Source organism: Paralichthys olivaceus, chromosome 16, assembly GCF_024713975.1.
Source record: "Paralichthys olivaceus isolate ysfri-2021 chromosome 16, ASM2471397v2, whole genome shotgun sequence".
NCBI lineage: Eukaryota > Metazoa > Chordata > Actinopteri > Pleuronectiformes > Paralichthyidae > Paralichthys > Paralichthys olivaceus.
In genome coordinates, this window is record NC_091108.1 from 6,950,991 (window position 1) to 6,967,749 (window position 16,759).

At 39.9% G+C, this 16,759-nt stretch overlaps 2 protein-coding genes across 8 annotated transcripts; one reads left to right on the forward strand and one right to left on the reverse strand.

Annotated features, from left to right (window-relative positions):
* The first annotated feature begins 4,418 nt into the window (after nucleotides 1-4,418).
* eef1da (eukaryotic translation elongation factor 1 delta a (guanine nucleotide exchange protein)) lies at nucleotides 4,419-13,177 on the forward strand. Of its 7 annotated transcripts, none has more exons than XM_020106455.2 (9): nucleotides 4,529-4,660; nucleotides 7,123-7,514; nucleotides 8,845-8,965; nucleotides 10,108-10,164; nucleotides 10,879-10,960; nucleotides 11,047-11,141; nucleotides 11,359-11,562; nucleotides 12,386-12,580; nucleotides 13,058-13,177. In XM_020106455.2, exons 2-9 carry the CDS (start codon nucleotides 7,147-7,149, stop codon nucleotides 13,094-13,096), a joined length of 1,161 nt encoding a protein of 386 aa, XP_019962014.2. In that variant the 5' UTR covers nucleotides 4,529-4,660; nucleotides 7,123-7,146; the 3' UTR covers nucleotides 13,097-13,177. The 7 variants fall into 7 exon arrangements, with proteins under 7 accessions (XP_019962054.2, XP_019962046.2, XP_069368011.1 ...); XM_020106462.2 differs by having other exon boundaries at nucleotides 11,374-11,562; XM_020106487.2 differs by lacking the exon at nucleotides 7,123-7,514 and having other exon boundaries at nucleotides 4,519-4,660.
* LOC138404810 (E3 ubiquitin/ISG15 ligase TRIM25-like) lies at nucleotides 12,936-16,552 on the reverse strand. The gene is made up of 7 exons (XM_069511907.1): nucleotides 15,896-16,552; nucleotides 15,005-15,091; nucleotides 14,668-14,901; nucleotides 14,133-14,292; nucleotides 14,000-14,050; nucleotides 13,871-13,927; nucleotides 12,936-13,751 (listed from the first exon to the last, which is right to left on the reverse strand). Exons 1-7 carry the CDS (start codon nucleotides 16,478-16,480, stop codon nucleotides 13,225-13,227), a joined length of 1,701 nt encoding a protein of 566 aa, XP_069368008.1. The 5' UTR covers nucleotides 16,481-16,552; the 3' UTR covers nucleotides 12,936-13,224.
* Between the last annotated feature and the right edge of the window lie 207 nt (nucleotides 16,553-16,759).

Here is a 16,759-nt window from a genome sequence, read left to right on the forward strand (position 1 = left end):
GCAGGATACGATGAATGCCTGCTGGCTGATGTCCTATTGTATTGTATTATTATACTGTTCTTATTCTATTTGATCATATATTATGCTTTGATATTTTTCTAACACTGGTTTCAGTTTTGTGCAGCAGTGTGGGTCATGTATCTGCTGTAAGGAGGCTGAAGACAGTGTCTGATCCCCACAGCAGTGAATGTTCAAATTCAAATTCAAACCTTTGTGAGCATCTTTTGAATATGATGTGTTTAAAATGTCAATATGACAGCTGAGGCTGGGAATAACACGGAACAGATGAAGCTAGTGGTTGATACATCAGCTGTAGATACAAGTTATTTTCATTGTCAGTTGGTTATTTTCCTGATTAATTGTGAATACAATACCAGAAATATATAGCAAAACAAAAGTTTTGTGTGCCCCGCGTGACATCCTCAAATTTCCGGGTTGGTCCTAATAAAAGGCAAATAGCTGGCTGTAATATGCCTGAGGATGCTAATGTTTACCAGCTCACGTGACTGGTTTATGATTGTTTCATATGATGAAAGACAAACAAAAAGGGGAGAGAAAGACAAGATCACGAGCTGAAGAGTCTGTTCTATTTGTTGATCATTTTCATTTATGATTTCCTCTTAATGCTCAAAGTGTTTCCCTTGTAGTGGCCGTTGCCTCTCAGCTGAATTCAGCTCAGCTTTATTTACCATTTGATACTTTACATAACACAGTACATTCAAAGTGTTTACCAGAAAGAAGAAATGGTTCAATTTGGCTTTAAACTTCTCTATTCCAAACTTTCATTTCGAGTGGAAAGTGAAATGGCTTTTAAATCTTAGAGTCACCATAATATTTTAGTTTTTAATAAACTCCTCTCCGTACTCGACTTGGATGTTTGAGCTTCGCTGTGTACATTTACATGATTTATAACTACTTGAAAGTAAATTAACATTTTTTTTGTTTTATGTGTCGTGGAAATTTGAAACCTCCTCTGTACATACAATGGTCTTTTACGTGTGTCCTCTTATTAAGACCAAATTGAAGTTATGACTGCAAACAAGTTCAATATAGTTATGTTTTTACCTATGTTGCAGTTAACTGTGTTTTTAAGATAAAAGCTGTGTATCTTCTGTCACATTCAGACACTTCACCCTCATAGATTTGAGGGTCGACACAAACCTTGATGGCCTGACGCCCGCAGCACTGTGCTCTAACAACTATTAACATAATCAGATAAAATGAAGTAAAGGGAACTGAAAGCCAACTCCTGCATGTTTAAAGTACTTCTGGCCATTTGCATGCCTCCGTGGATAAAAATTACACTCAAGGACATGACAGAAAATTGTAGGATCGACAGAGAGAGGCGACCACATGTAACAAGGGTGGCCTGGTTAAATCCTGGGATGTTGCAGCTCGTGATCTGTCCTTAAATCCTGAAGGCTGTCAGCATGACCAGACAAAACCCTGAGCAGTGAAAAATATTCCACTGACCTCAGAGTACATGGCACATTTTATTAAATGCCCAGACAGTGACACCAACCAGCACTTTAAAGCTGAGGTAAGTTGTTGATTTATTGATCAGCAGACAATTGTTTGTGAAAAGTAACCTAAAAATCACCGGCATTCATTTCTCATGAGAAAACCTTTTCCAGTTTTTCCATAAAGATTTTATTTTTTTATTTTTTTTACCCAAAATAAGAAGCAATCTGAATAATTTAACGATTATTACAAAGACTAACACTGAGACATATTGATAAAGAGAAAACAATTCTTGGTTGCTGCCTTAAAATTATTCTATGAGAAAAAAGAATATCCTTGTTCAGGCTTTCTCTATTAATATAACTTGACAGAAAATTTTAAAGCAATTTGATAAAACAAATTACTTCAATATGGAGTAAACAGCCTAGGTCTTATAACTAGATTTTGAGTTCCTCTAAAAGGACCACAGGATGTAGGACTCAAATAAAGTGGTTCACATATGTGATTAATCAAATTATGTCAAAACCAAATGATGTGGAGTAAACATTTGAGGCCTCTGGAGTTCTGAAATCCACATGGATTATCACTAATGCTGAGACACTAACCAAGGCTCAAGTGTTAACAATTAACTTCTCATGTCAGTGGAGTGTAATATGTGCCTCTCCTCACTTAACTGACCCATAAAATGCCTTGTGTATAATTTCTCGGGGCCAAATTATGTTTACACCCTGGTTCAAACCTGTTAGCGACACTAGAATGTAAACGTTATTTGGTTTGACAGCTCAACCTAGCATGTGAGGCTCCGGAAAGTGAGCGCTCCATCCTGCGTCAGTGGAGCAGATAATTTTATAGCCAAAAAGCTTCAAGGTTTTTTTTCCACCCGTTCTTAAAAGTGCACAGACTGAACTGTGATGTGAATTCTTCTAATAAGACTCATTCACTACTGATGTTGAGAGAAAGCATTTTAGACCCGATAATGTTGAGGTAAGATGCACAAAGGGACAGCCCAGATGAATTATATATACATATATATATAAAAGTGTGATACTGTCATTAAAACCTCTAAAGCAACATACACTAGTTACAGCACATAACCCAGATGACTCATATCACTTTGCTAGAAAACAGTGCAAACATTAAGAGATGCCGTCAGAAGTGATGTGAGTGGTAAGATATGAAATGGCGGGATGCCAGAGAAGAAAAGTTGAAAATGTTTGGTTGAGAGTTCACTGATGTTGATGGATAGTCCTATGTGATGAGCTCATGGGTTCAAAAAACCTCTTGTGATCGTCTCTCCACTTCACAGATGATAAAACTTCTCCTTGTTGCAGCAGGTCGGCAAAGATCTCAAGTCTGAAAGCTTACATGCATATGTCAGATTTCTCACACTTCTGAGGAACTCATCTATCTGTGATTCAAAAGAAAGAGCATCCATGCTGCTTAGTTTTGCTAGTTTGAAATGTTTCCTTTGACGTAAATTATTGTTATCACTTGATTCCTCTGGGTCATCTGTCACTGATAAATGATAGTCATTCTTATTGAACTGAAATGCCTGAGGCGAGAGATTAAAATAATTTAGATTCAATATCTAAACCCTCATGGTCTAACGGTGGACAAACTCGATTATAACTGATTATTTATTTATGAACTTTTAGACGTCTGACTTTTGGAGAAATGTGTTGTAATCTTATTACTCTTATTAGTCCAATATAATGAAAATTTTTGTACATTTATTATTCAAAAAGAGTGAAAAGCCTTTACCTGAAGAAATTAAACTGTAAAGATACAACCAAAAGAAAATACAACAAAATCCATAGAAGGATATTATTATTATTTTTATTATAATCATTATTTTTATTAAATAATAATAATATATCTATGTCACACTGAAAACTAGCTAAAACTATGTAGAAATATAAAATATATCAAAGCAACATCAATCGATAGTCTGTCCTCTTGTCTATACTCAATATTATGGATAATACATAGGAGACTTAAAGGCTGTAGTTCCTATACAGGATTAATGTTCTGTTTAAATTGACTAGTCTGCCCTCTGCAGGAAAAGGGAAATAAAAGTGTTTATTTGGCAACACAACAAAACTAACCTGAACTAAACTTAAGTTTAATCACAAACATTTACGGTCTGTCCATTAAGTATAAATATTCTGCAGTTTTTCACATAAGAAAGTTGTTAGTATAATAGTGTGATTGGCAAACCATTACCCTATCCTTTGAATTCATTAATTTATGATTTTTATCAAATAAATAAACTTGCTTCCCCAGTGGGAAACTGAAAATCAAACATTTAAAAAAAACACATTATGAACTAACAAAAATGATCTCATCTCTTTCTCCACAGGTAAGCAGTCGCTGTGAATCTCTCTAAATATTCCCCTTTTTCAATTTTCATCGTTAAAGTTTGATAAAGAAAAAGGAGAGAGGGACAGGAACAGTTGTGTAACATTCATGTTTCAGATCTGACAGACTAGTTGTTATAATGAAAAGAAGAAGAGTGATAATTATGGATGTAATGATGTCATTGATGATAGCAGCAACAGTTCATATAATAATGATATTAAAATAATAATAGCAATCCTGCAGGTCTGGAGCAACTCTGGAACTACTACAGATGAGTTACACTTCATGCACTGACCTTTCATCAAGGTTTTATTTTAAGAGATGCAGTGACAGTGGTCATTTCATGAGAAAGACAAAATCAACATTAAATTAAATTATATTGAATTAAACATATAAGGCCCACAGCCTGTCAGGACATCAGGGGATGTATTTATTTATTTATTTATTTTTACTTCAGGGTAAATCCTATTTACAGCTGCCCGTCAACTGCCGCTCCCCATGGGATCATGGGAAATGTAGTCTATGTTAAAGTGGATCATACCAATCTTTAAATCCAACGTAAATAGCAGTAAAAACGCAGATGAACTCTTTACTCTATTAATCTATAGTCTGTCACTTATTTCCCAGTGTGTTTCATATCATTTTATTATTAACGTCGGTTAAATTAAAGTGTAAATTCTTGATAAATCAGTCGAACAGCCAAAGTCCGCCCCCCCTCTTCCGTCACAGCTGAATACACGCGGCCCGGTACCGCGAGCTCTCTTCTACCGTCGGATTACAGGCGAGGCAGCACGCGACGGCCCCGAAACTCCGAGCCACGAAACGTCGAATAAAACCCAGAGTAAGTCCCGACAAGTTTCATTTCCTCCAGCGGACACTTTACTGGAGCTGCAGCTGTTTGTAAGAACCAGGAAATGTAGCGAGTGTGTGAGTTTGTGAGCGCCACGTGGTCAAAGTGAACTACGAGCTGGAGGCGGCTGTCAAAAAAAAAAAAAAAAAAAAAAAAGTTGCTTTGTAACTTGTGGAGTTGTCTCGATGCTGGAGTTTCACACTCGATGCCATTACACAACATTAAGAGACGTGAGACATGTTTGATTAAAGAATAGAACAATGTTGTTTATGTGCAGCTGCTTGTCGACGTTTCTCAGATTCAGTCTGGGACTTTGAGAGGAACTCTTCTCAGACACTTTGTCATCGTGTTGAATGTTAGATTATTAATATAATTATTCAGGGGACAGACAGACAGACAGACAGACAGGACTGGAACTGCTCCCACACTAACTTAAAGGTCCAGTGTGGGAGATTCAGGTGAGAGGGATCTATTGGCAGAAATGTAATGTAGAATAATCCTCATGATGTTTTCACTAGTTCATTTCATCTAAATTGTATGAATTGTAGTTTTCTTTACCCCAGAAATGGCCCTTTATATTTAAATACTTTATATTCAAATTATATTTTATACTTTATATTTACATGGATGGGACCCTCTCTACGGAGGCCGCCATGTTTTTTACATTAGTCCAGACTGGACAAACTAAACACCTTTTGAGTTTTTATGACAATTAAAGTCTACCACAGGTTCTTTTTCATGTTTGGAAGGAGAGGGTGAGGTGAGGGGTGTTCAGCTGCAACATGACACCTCAACACTAGATATCACAAAATTCTACACACTGTACCTTTAAGTCAGCTTAATGATAACTTAATAGACGGTCAGTGTGGCTAATTGCTACTAGTTCGACGGGTTAACATTTATATTAATGTGGAAAAAGGAGCTTCACTGATCTCTCACAGGTCATGACAGAGCCCAGGGTGTCTGTCTTAAAGAGGCTTCGACTGGTTTGTTGCGTTACTCGACTTTGTCATATTGTTTATTTATCATCATCCTCAGTCTTCCCCTGGTCGATGGCTCGTGTGCAACATGCTTCCAAACGGCACCTTTTACTAAAACTGGTCGCTCGGGCGCTTCAGCGGCAGCAGCAGCAGCAGCAGCAGCACTGTCCGTGTTGAGTTAGTTTAATGTCGGTGACACCAGCTCAGTGTCGTGAACGTTAAAGGTTCAGTGTGTAAGATTCAGGTGAGAGGGATCTATTGACAGATTTAATAAAAACTAACCCTAGGGATGTTTCCACTAGTGTCTTCCATCTAAATTGTACAAATTGTTGTTTTCTTTACCAGAAAATGGCCCCTTTATATTTATATACTTTACATTGGGTGCGGGTCCTCTCCACGGGGTGTCATGTTTTTTACAGTGGCCCAGACTGGACAAACTAAACACGTTTATGACAACTGAAGGCTGTCACAGGTTCATCATGTTTCGAGGGGAGGGTGATAGTGAGGGCTGCTCAGCTGCAAGATGCAACTCCACCACTAGATGTCGCTACATTCTTCACACTGAACTTTTAACTAGCGTTCATGTGTTCAGCTGCTAGTGAGGGGAGGGGCTGTGTGAAGTTTTGTGCCAACTGGAGGAGGCGAAGGTGGCACTGATGGTATCGATACTGTTGCAAATGAGTATCTATTTTAGTATGAGGTTTTTTTGACAACCCTAGTAACTTGAAGCAACAAGACGGATATTAAACATGAAATGCACACTTCTTACGGTGAACATTTGAATTAATTATTCAATTTATTAAGCTGTTGTAAATTACTGCGTTCATTTTATCTTCAGCACTTGTTGCTTCCCCATAACGGATTATAAACTGTTTGTGTTATCTATCTTTCCTCTTTTCGGTATCAGCTTCCCATTCCAGTAACCAAAGTCGAGTATTAATGTCGAGGCTGCTCCTCACAGCGTACTTTGGTGAGGTTGAAACTTTTTACATTCCCAGTTTATTGACCAGGTGCATCCAGCTAAAGCTATTGTGGTCTGATACAACAGCTCTGCATTAATTAATCCTGGTCTTCAGACCACTTCAGGTACATGTTGATGAGTTTTCGAGGGTGCAATTTGTGCAATCTTTTAATTGCATTGAGGGGTTATTATATACAATTTACAAAAGTTTTTTGTTGGTTTTGCTTAAACAATTGGGGCTGGAACCAACATTGTCTTTCCATTGATTCATCTGCTTTCAATTAATCTCCATATGTTCTCAATTAACCAAGGAGTCATTTTTATTAAAAAGAATAAAATATGACAGTTACTGTTACTCAATCACTTTTGGAATTGACAAACGTTTGGCATTTTTGCTACGAAAAACAGGACTTCAGAAATTGATTATCTTAATGGTTTGCTGTGAATCTTCTAGTGACAATCAATAAACTAATTGCTCAATTAACTAATGTCAATTGAAACTAACCTTTCAGATCAGATAACCCTTTAATAGAGAAATGGATCAGTCTTCGCCTAACAGTCAGCAGGGCAGGCAGGCAGAAAAAAATTGGCACAACCACAGTGCCCATGAGCAAGCCGAGGGCAACTACTATCGCCGACTGGCCTCCAATAACAACGGACCGCTGTCGTCCTCTCCTCGGAGCCCAAGCACCAAAGGCCACTTGACCTTCCACTCTAGATACACCAGCAATCAGCAGCAGGACCCTGTCACCATCGTGAAGGCCTCTGGAACCCCTCACCGTCAGTCAAGTAGAGGCCGCAACCGCACCTCCTCCGAGAACGAGCAGGGCGGCAAAGGAAGCAGGGGGCCATACCAGCGGAAGAGGGTCCACTCTGAGACGCAAAGCCGGCCCAAATGGGACAAGTATGACTCCTCTCGCACAAGGAATGGGAGAGACTTGCTGTGTGTTTTCAGTTCATTTAACTATGATGATGGTTTTCGGTTGCTGTCTGTCTGCATTTTTGTTTGGCCTTTTTGTTTTGCTAACTTATGTATCGTGTGTTCAAGGGTTTTCAGTTTTTTCCAAAATTTCTCTCACTACACAGGCCTGGGTAACAGTTTGAACAAATTTGACGTGCCACAGAATTTGGTTGGATGTATTCAAACTATTTCAGACGGTCTGATGCACTTCTAGATTGTATATTTAAAATTTGAATGGATCTTAGTGTATAATACTTTTGATAGGCAGGTTTATTTAAACTATAGTTTCTTGTTGACTGACGTAACGGTTTCCTGGCTTGGCCAAAAATATAGCATCTTCATTCTTTACTATTCATGACTTTATAGGAGATCCATCCATCCATTGACAAAGCAGTGTTGCAGAGGGCTTCAACAAATAATTGAATCTCTCTTCTCACTGCATTTCAATGCAACAACTTCCAGCTGCCGTATTCTCTATATTTCTGCTGTTTTATTTCAAATCATTGCAAAGGGAGAAGAAACTTTTCCCTCTCCAGAGTTTTTAAATCCTGTGCAGTCATTTAATAATAAGCCTTTAAAAAATCCAAGGGTAATTCAGTCATGTGTGTTGTTTCAAGACTCAGAAATCAGCTCCAGGAAGCTCAGATTAAGTAAAATATACTTGAACTTTAAATGCTAACCATGTATCAATGTTACATGAGAATCAATGTACAAATTATAGTGATATTCATGCATGTGTAGTAAACTGCGTCTGTGTTTTGATAAGTAGGTTTCTGCTATGACTAAGGGGGTTGTTGATTTGGCTGTGAGCAATGTTTTGTTCTATAATCCAGACTCTGCAGAGCAGGCAACTCTGTTTCACTGGCTGAGGAATGTGTAGACGCCCGTCTGTCGCTGTAATCCCACCAGTTCAATTAGAACTGGGGGTGAAACAAAGATGTTATTATAACCTTTTATTTTTTTATCTGTTATTTTACAGAATGTGATCCCTCAGTTTTTCTCATGTCAGCTTGTGTTAGAAGAAAATGTCTGTCTCATGGTTTGATTTGTCTCACCCTGTTCCACCTTCATGTCATCTGTGAATCTGCACGTTGTGACATGTAACAAGCGAGTGTCTCGTTAATGTGTTTTCTGTTGCTCATTTCCTGTGTCTGATCGAGCCGTCTGTCACGCTTTAACACCCGGTCACGACGCCTGGATAAACTGTCCGAAATACTAATGAATGTTTTACGCTGTCGGGATTTATCCTGAATATCTCACTGTATCTCCTCAGTACCAAGATGAGTGGACTCCAGTGCCTCGCCTCAGAGAACATCTGGTTCGACAAACAACGCTACGATGAGGCGGAGAAACGCTTCTACGAGGGAGTCAACGGGCCCTCCACACATCAACAGGTACAGAAAACACTTTTATTTCCAGCCACACAACAAAAGACTTTTATTATCAGGGCTGTATGTTCATTTTTTGGCACTTCACACTGGTGCTACAGAGGTTGATGGGTTTTGTTGAGCACAGGACACAAAGTTGTTCCACAAGTAAACATTTGTTACTCTGAAAACAGTCGCACAATTAAACTTAAACAGATCTGTGACAAGCAACAGGCTCCCTAATACCAAACCTCAACAAGTCAGGGTTTCCGATAAACGTTGCCAGGACATTACAATTGTTATAGAAAACACAGCTTCGTTTTCTTTCATTACCATATTTTATCGTCTCTGTCTGAGTTAGCTAGCTCGGTCGACGTGCTGAGGTAGAAGGGATGGTTCAGTTGGAATTGTGGGATTTGTTTTTTAATGTATGGACTCTACGCAGGCTTGTTTTACTCGCACAACAGAACACGGCTTACAAGTAGAACAGCAATGTGAATGTAAACACTCGCACACACAGAACTTTGAAGTATATGTCTCACTGTGCAGCCCTGTGTATATACTCGTACTACATTAGTGTCTTTTTTTTAGACGCCTTTTATTGTCAATCCTGCACCTGTGGCACTTTCTCTCTTCCTGTCGTCCTCCTTCACAGCTCCCTGTCAGTCTGTTGGTTTTAAGCAATAGTTACATCATCGTCTGTCATGGCGCTCGGCAGCTCGGAGCAGCCGCGTGCATGCCAGTTAAGCCACTCGATTTAGAAGTGACTCGTCGTACAGAGAAGGGTCAGGTGGTTTGGCAGCTGTCTCTGCCTATCAGGCTGTCCAAGGCTGCAGCTCTCACTACACAGGCCTGGGTAACAATAGAGATTATAGTGTGATCGCTTCTAGTTCTTAAGGGGTAATTTCACCTACTTAGGAAAAAGGGATATCTCATGTGTTTGTTAGTCTTGAGAAACGTGCCTCGGAAACATCTTTTTAAAGTTGATTCAAAAAGTTCATAAATATTTTTTGAAAAAACGCGTTCACATCAGTTTCTATCATGTCACTACTGATGGCTCTGATGATCCGTGTAGCAGCCGACTTTCCTCTTCACCCAAAGACTGTTTTTCTTCTTGTCTTTTGTGCGTTTCCTCCCTTACCTTAAACGCTGTATGTCACCGGGTGCAGGTGAAAACGGCCCCACAATCTGCCAAAGGGCGCCAGCAGAAACGGCAGCACAGAAATGTAAGTGGTGCTCATTCAGATTTGCTGTGGTCAGACCTGAGAACGCTGCAAGCCTGAAACGGACTCTTTGGGTGTGTTGACTGCATCTGCCTGTTTTCATCGCACTAAGATGTCTCACCCTGTACCAGCATCTCACACCCTGCATCTTTTGTAGCCACACAAACACTAACTGGTTTTATGTTGCTCAATTTCATGTTTATTTTGGAGGATATTGTGATGATTATCAAATATAATTAAGATGCTAATTTATTGTTGTAACACTAATCTTTGTTGACATTTCATATAACTTAAAAGTGGGAAATAAACTTGTTTGCACTATTGCCGAGGGTTGCATCAAAAGATCAACCCTAGTCATATCGGTCCGTGCTTAGCTCAGCACAAAGACTGGAAACCTCTAACCTGTAACTGGGAAAAAGAACATCCACCCACTTAAACCTGTGAAGATGTCACTGCTTAACAAGTTAGATCTCGCTGCTTTTAATTCATACAGAAAAGCAGATTTATTTTGGTTGCTTCCCCCCAGCTCATGTTTGATTTTAACCTTGCACGACTTTGTTTAAACATAATAATTGATTTTTGTGGCTTGTTGCTTCACATCAGACTTGGATTGGATCTCAGCCTGGATAATGATGCACCTGGTTTGCTACATTTCAATTTCCACCCTAAACTGCAACATGACACCAGGATAATTGATCTGTGTTAATCTTTCCACAGTCATCCTCACATGCAGGAGCAGACCAGGAGCTGGTTTCACGCATGAAGAGCCTGGAGCTGGAGAACCAGACGCTGCACAAAGGTGTGTGTTTGACTGCTTTTTCACATGTTATGGTTTAATTAATAGTATTAACAGAATTGACGTTTGTTGTGTTTTTGCTTCTGCAGTGGTGGAGCAGATGAGAGCAGCCATGCTGAAGCTGGAGTCCAGAGTAGCTTTGCTGGAAAAGACGCCTGCACCAGCAGCTGTCCCATGTACTAAGGTAGATAAACAAATTAGAATTTATTATAGTATTGTATATTAAGTCATGTCAACTACATGAATAAAACATGCACTCAGCGAGCAGTCTAGTGCAGTGATCCCTCAAAATGAAGTTTCTAAAATTGAAACGTTTTCAGACGGTGCTGGAAAAGAAAAAAGTTAAAAACGGACCTTCCCCTCTAAACGGTTTAAATGTACGACTGCTTTGTATTTTCCAGGCTGCACCAGTCCAGGCTGCTCCAGCCAAGGTGGAAAATAGTGATGATGATGACGACGACGATGACATCGACTTGTTCGGCAGTGATGAAGATGATGAGGAGGCCGAACGGCTCAAGCAGGAGCGCCTGGATGCCTATGCAGCCAAGAAGGCCAAGAAACCAGTCCTCATTGCCAAGTCATCGATCCTGTTGGACGTCAAACCTGTGAGTATCACAGGGTTCCTGCAGTTCCTTAAAGTCCTTAATTAAGAAAAAGGAAATTAAGGTCTTAAATTGGCTGCAAAGTATTAAATTTGCAGGCAATACATTTAAGGCTGATGGGAAAATTGTCACGTACAGTGTCCTACCATCCAAATCGTTTTTAATTGCAAAACACCAACGTGTGTTGATTTCTTCTGCGCTGAATGTTAAGTATTCATGTGTTTCTTAACACAATCGAACAACTTGCAAATTATCAACATAAAAGTTATTTAATAGAAAACTGGTTTTATCTTCAAGTCATTGAAGCTTTATCATGTAAACCCCCTGAACTAGAGAACCCTTGCTGTGATCAGTGATGCTACTTAAGTTCATTAGCCGCTGCTACAGAGCACAAGTCCCCTGTTTATTCAAACTGTATTAAAATTGAATGAATAATTTATCCAAATCACACTGAACATCCGTGGGCCCTGAGCAGTACACATGTCAAGTAAGAAGTTAGAATTACTACATTTATTACATAAACACTGCATTCCAAATACAAGAGATTTCTGGAATTAGTAGCTGAAAACCTGATTTACAATCTTACATTAGAGGAAAGACACAAAGTTTGGAATGAAAAAACAATTTCTAATCCATAAATCTGATTTAAAATGGATTATAAAACCCAGTGTAATAAAACTTGAACAGCATGTGGTGGAAATAAGGTAAATGTATCATCATCTGATTGCAAAAGCTGTAACTCAAATTTGCTGTAACTTGCGCCGAATTGTCTTGAACTTAAAATCAAACTTAATGTTGATGTCCTTCCTCCTCCCTTTCCCCTCAGTGGGACGATGAGACAGACATGGCGAAGCTGGAGGAGTGCGTGCGCACGGTGCAGATGGACGGGCTCCTGTGGGGACAATCAAAACTGGTGCCAGTGGGCTACGGCATCAAGAAGCTGCAGATCAACTGTGTGGTTGAGGACGACAAGGTCGGCACCGACATCCTCGAGGAGGAGATCACCAAGTTTGAGGACTTTGTAAGTAACCGTCAACTTTTATTTGTGTGTCTCCATTATTGCAGCTTACATGTTAAAGGGTTGGTTCACTTTAATCCACCTGATGTCTAACATGCAGGCTGAGAAATATTACTCATCCTTAAAGTATCAGTAGATAGAACGGACAGCGGTGAAAATGGTAATCTTTCACTCTTCAGTCTTTGACCTGGAATCTGTTGTGCATGAGTGACCTTTGTGCACCGCAGTCACCACCTTCAATTAAAATAATTTGTTGAGAAATGCTGCACAGTCTTGTCTAAATCTCTACTAGAAAAGAAGGAATCCTATTTCAAAAGATCTTTCATTTTTGTCTTAAACGTTGAGGGGAAAAAATACACCTAAAGAATTTTAGTGTATATCACTGAATGCTTTATTTGATTTTAGATTAAACCTGGATAAACACATCACAATATAATACACACTTTGACCCATTTGTTTTTCTTGTTTTTCCTTCTGCAGGTCCAGAGTGTAGATGTAGCTGCCTTCAACAAGATCTAAGCTCCACCTGCTCTTCATTTGCTCCACCAAAGTGTTGCTGCTGCTCATCGCTGATACTGTAATTAAAGCTGTGAGCATGAACATCTGTCTGTTTGGTTTTTATTCTCTGTCATTTCAACTGTTAAAGTTTAAGGAGAACACAGCTTCAACACTGAACCTAATCCCACCCAAAATCCTGGGTACACCGGCTGAGTGAATGTAGTTTTCACTTTGTGAAGTAACACCATCGTTTCAGACACATTGTAGAAAGACAAAGTCCCAGCTCGGAGGTCCAGATACACTCCGATCCTGCTGCCGCAGAGAGCCCCGATGGTCGCGCTCTCCTTATTGTGCTGAAATGAACAGACGGAGTTGGAGCAGTCCAGACTCCAGGATTTGGAGTTGTGCCCCAGCTTGCTGTCGCTCCCTCCTCCACTTCTACTCATGTTCTTGTAGCAGACGCCGATGGAAACCCCTCCCTTCCCAACCCACTCCACCTCCCAGTAGCAGCGTCCGGCCATACCGGCTCTGCACAGCACCTGGGCCCAGTTGGTGAAGCGGTCCGGGTGGTCGGGGTAAGGCTGCGGCTCCAAACGTGTGGTCACCACTCTCCGACCATCAGAGAAGTTTAGATAAGGATTGGCTGTGTTTGGATCCAGGGTTAAATCATTGTAATCTGGACAGAGGAGAAAAGAAGAATACATTTAGTCCTGGGTAAATTTATATTCAAAAGTTTAATGTATGTGTCAACAATATGTTCAATAATTTCAGAAGCAAATCAATAATTGCACTCACATTGTAGGAAATCATCTCTCGTCTTCGGTTCTGAGTTGAACTGAACTGAATTTTTTGCTGTTGGAGATCAGAGTTATACATGGAATTACTGAATAACTTATTTGACCATAAAAAGTAAAAGGCATGTACCTTTAGTCTTCTCAGAGGTGCTTTGATTGCTGGTTTCCTTCAGTGAAATCACTAAATGCAAAGAAAAAAATTAATTAATTTGATCATTTCTGAAAACAATTCTGATTTTATGTTTGTTGAGAAAAAGACGTACCTTTCTCAGAGATTTTTTGGAATTCTTTTTCGAGTGTTTCAGCCAGACTGTCCTTCAGATCAGCCAGGGCTCCTTTCGTGGTTTTGTACATTAAATATTGAAGTGCATCAGTTCTGGGCATCTCCACCGTCTTTGTAGGGAAATGAAAAGACTTGGAGCTCTGCAGTCACAACAAATTATTATCGAAATTATTGTTTGTTATTATCGTTTATCACGCTACTGCACAGACAATGTCTATTTCACTACTGCAGTCATACACTCTAGCCTTAAGAGTTGTGTGTTCTTGAAAGTTCAAATTTTATCTTAGATTCTTAAATTTATTGATAAAATTTTCTCTGTATTATCTGAATGCAAAATTTAAAAAAAAGATTTTCTCTGATTTAGTTTGTTTCTTCTCAAAATACCAACTTTTTTTAAACATTGACTTTATTCTCGATACACAAAGTAAATAAAGTAATAATAATTCTTAAAGATGCTGTTACAATAATCAAAGTTTCAGGAAATAAACTTGGACAAGCCTCTGCTTTAGTTCTACCTGAAGGAAGTGGACGTGATCCTCAGAGCGACAGAGCTTCTCCAGCTCGGCGTCAGTCCTCCTCAGCTCCACTATCTCCCTCTGCAACTTCTCCAGCAGCTCCTCAGCCTGACTGACAGCAGCTCTCTCCTGGACACGGATCAGCTCCTTCACCTCGCTGCCTTGTTTCTCTATGGAGCGGATCAGCCTGGAGAAAATCCTCTCGCTCTCATCCACTGCTGCCTCTGTGGAGTGCTGCGGAGGATCAACTGATTAATCTGTTTGGTCTCCAGGAGTCACACAGACCACACTCTGTAAATTCTACAGTTTGTCCACACAGTTAAATCTACACACTCACCTTAATGTATCCGATTATATATCGAAGTTCTTTCTCCGTGTCCTTCAATTTCTGCACAGACTTCGAACAGGTTTCTTGGAGTTTTTTCTAAGAGAATACAGAAGATAAATATCAATCAGTGCTGCTCGCTCAAATATACTTTTCACGCTTCACCTTCAAGATGGACTCTTGATTTTACAACCACAGCTTTGGATCGTAGCAGGGCTCATTTCACTGTGTTTAATGTTTGAAATGCTGAAGCTTTAGATTGTCCATAGATTAATAAATTAAAGGTCTGTTGAGTCGGCTGTTACCTATCAACAGATTATGAATAAATTGATCAATCTATCTTTTTAATCCAGCAAAATTTAGGTTTAGCCAGGTTTTATTTAGAGATTCATTTCCAGCTAATTAGTGGAGGTGACTCAAAAAATACTGCGGAGGTGAAGGAGGGAAGAGACACGAGTTATAGAATATACTTACCGTACAAACACCAGTGTGGTTGTGCAGTGCAATCTCTGTCTACATACATTCTTTCCCCGATTCATATATATATATATATTCATGTCACTGTGACCTTTGACCATTTAAATCTAAGCAGTTCATTCATTAATCCAAGTAAATGTCAGTGACGAATTTGAAAGCGTTTGCTTGAAGTGATATAACATCACAAAGTGAAACGTGTTTCAGAGGTGACAGGGACCCATTGACCTTCGACCCCCACGCACCAAACTCCAATCAATACATCTGAGTCTGAGTGAATGCTCCCTGAATCCAATTATGATCAATATACTGACTTTGACATGTCATCATCAGAGGAATGACTAGAATAAAGTGAATACTCATCGTAGTTGTAGTATAAATATAACTGACTGTGTTTAGAAATATATTTTACAGAGTGTTCATACACACCTGTTGTGCTGATCTCTCCTCTGCCACTGAGACTGTGTCGTGGCCCTTGTGTCTCTCCTTCAGGCACTGAGTGCACACACTGTGTTGGTCAGTGCGACAGTACAGCCTCAGTGATTTGTCGTGCTGCGGACACATCTTCTCTCTCAGCTGATCTGAAGCTGGGAGCAGTTTATGAGTCTTTCCATGAAAGCGCTCTTCGTGGACTCTCAAGTGAGCCACACAGTACGACTGCATACAAACCAGGCAGGATTTCACAGCTTTGCTCTTTCTCCCAGTACAAACGCTGCATTTCACTTCATCCGGTTTGACCAAGGTTTGGGCTGAAGCTTTCAGTCCGCTGCGCTGAAACTGTTCCACCACTTCACCCAGAACCGTGTTTCTACTCAGCAGAGGTCTGGGATTAAACACCTGCCGGCACTGAGGGCAGCTGTACTGGCCTTTCTGCTTGGTCCTGTTCCAATAATCCTCGATACAGTCCAGACAATAGCTGTGTCCACAGGGGATCGTCACCGGGTCTCTCAAAACCTCCAGGCACACTGAACAACAAAACTGGTCCTGTTCTATAGAAATAGTTGCTGCTGCCATTTCTTCTACACTCCAACAGAAACGGGAAGGGACAAAGATGGGCGTAGTTGTCAGGTGAGGTGATCACAGCCTCTCAGGTTTCACCTGCTGAAAGCCTGAAGCCTCCAATCACAGCCTGCACTAGGAAATAGGTCGTCCCAGAAAAAGCAAACAGAGCAAAGAACAACCTGGTGCTGAGTTCACATACGTAGGCAAATTCATTCATGCATCATCTCAAATTTGACACAAAACATTAAGCATAAACGAGCTGAGGTGTTTTTGTGCACAGTAAACCTGTTC

Bases quoted from the DNA above. Each gene is read 5' to 3' on its own strand.
- eef1da (XM_020106455.2), top strand. From the start codon at position 7,147: ATGGATCAGTCTTCGCCTAACAGTCAGCAGGGCAGGCAGGCAGAAAAA. The intron at 7,515-8,844 runs GTATGACTCCTC...GTATCTCCTCAG, and splicing joins AGCCGGCCCAAATGGGACAA to TACCAAGATGAGTGGACTCC. The intron at 12,581-13,057 runs GTAAGTAACCGT...TTCCTTCTGCAG, and splicing joins TCACCAAGTTTGAGGACTTT to GTCCAGAGTGTAGATGTAGC.
- LOC138404810 (XM_069511907.1), bottom strand. From the start codon at position 16,480: ATGGCAGCAGCAACTATTTCTATAGAACAGGACCAGTTTTGTTGTTCA. The intron at 14,902-15,004 runs GTGAGTGTGTAG...GATCCTCCGCAG, and splicing joins ATATAATCGGATACATTAAG to CACTCCACAGAGGCAGCAGT. The intron at 13,752-13,870 runs GTGAGTGCAATT...TCCTCTGTCCAG, and splicing joins GAGAGATGATTTCCTACAAT to ATTACAATGATTTAACCCTG.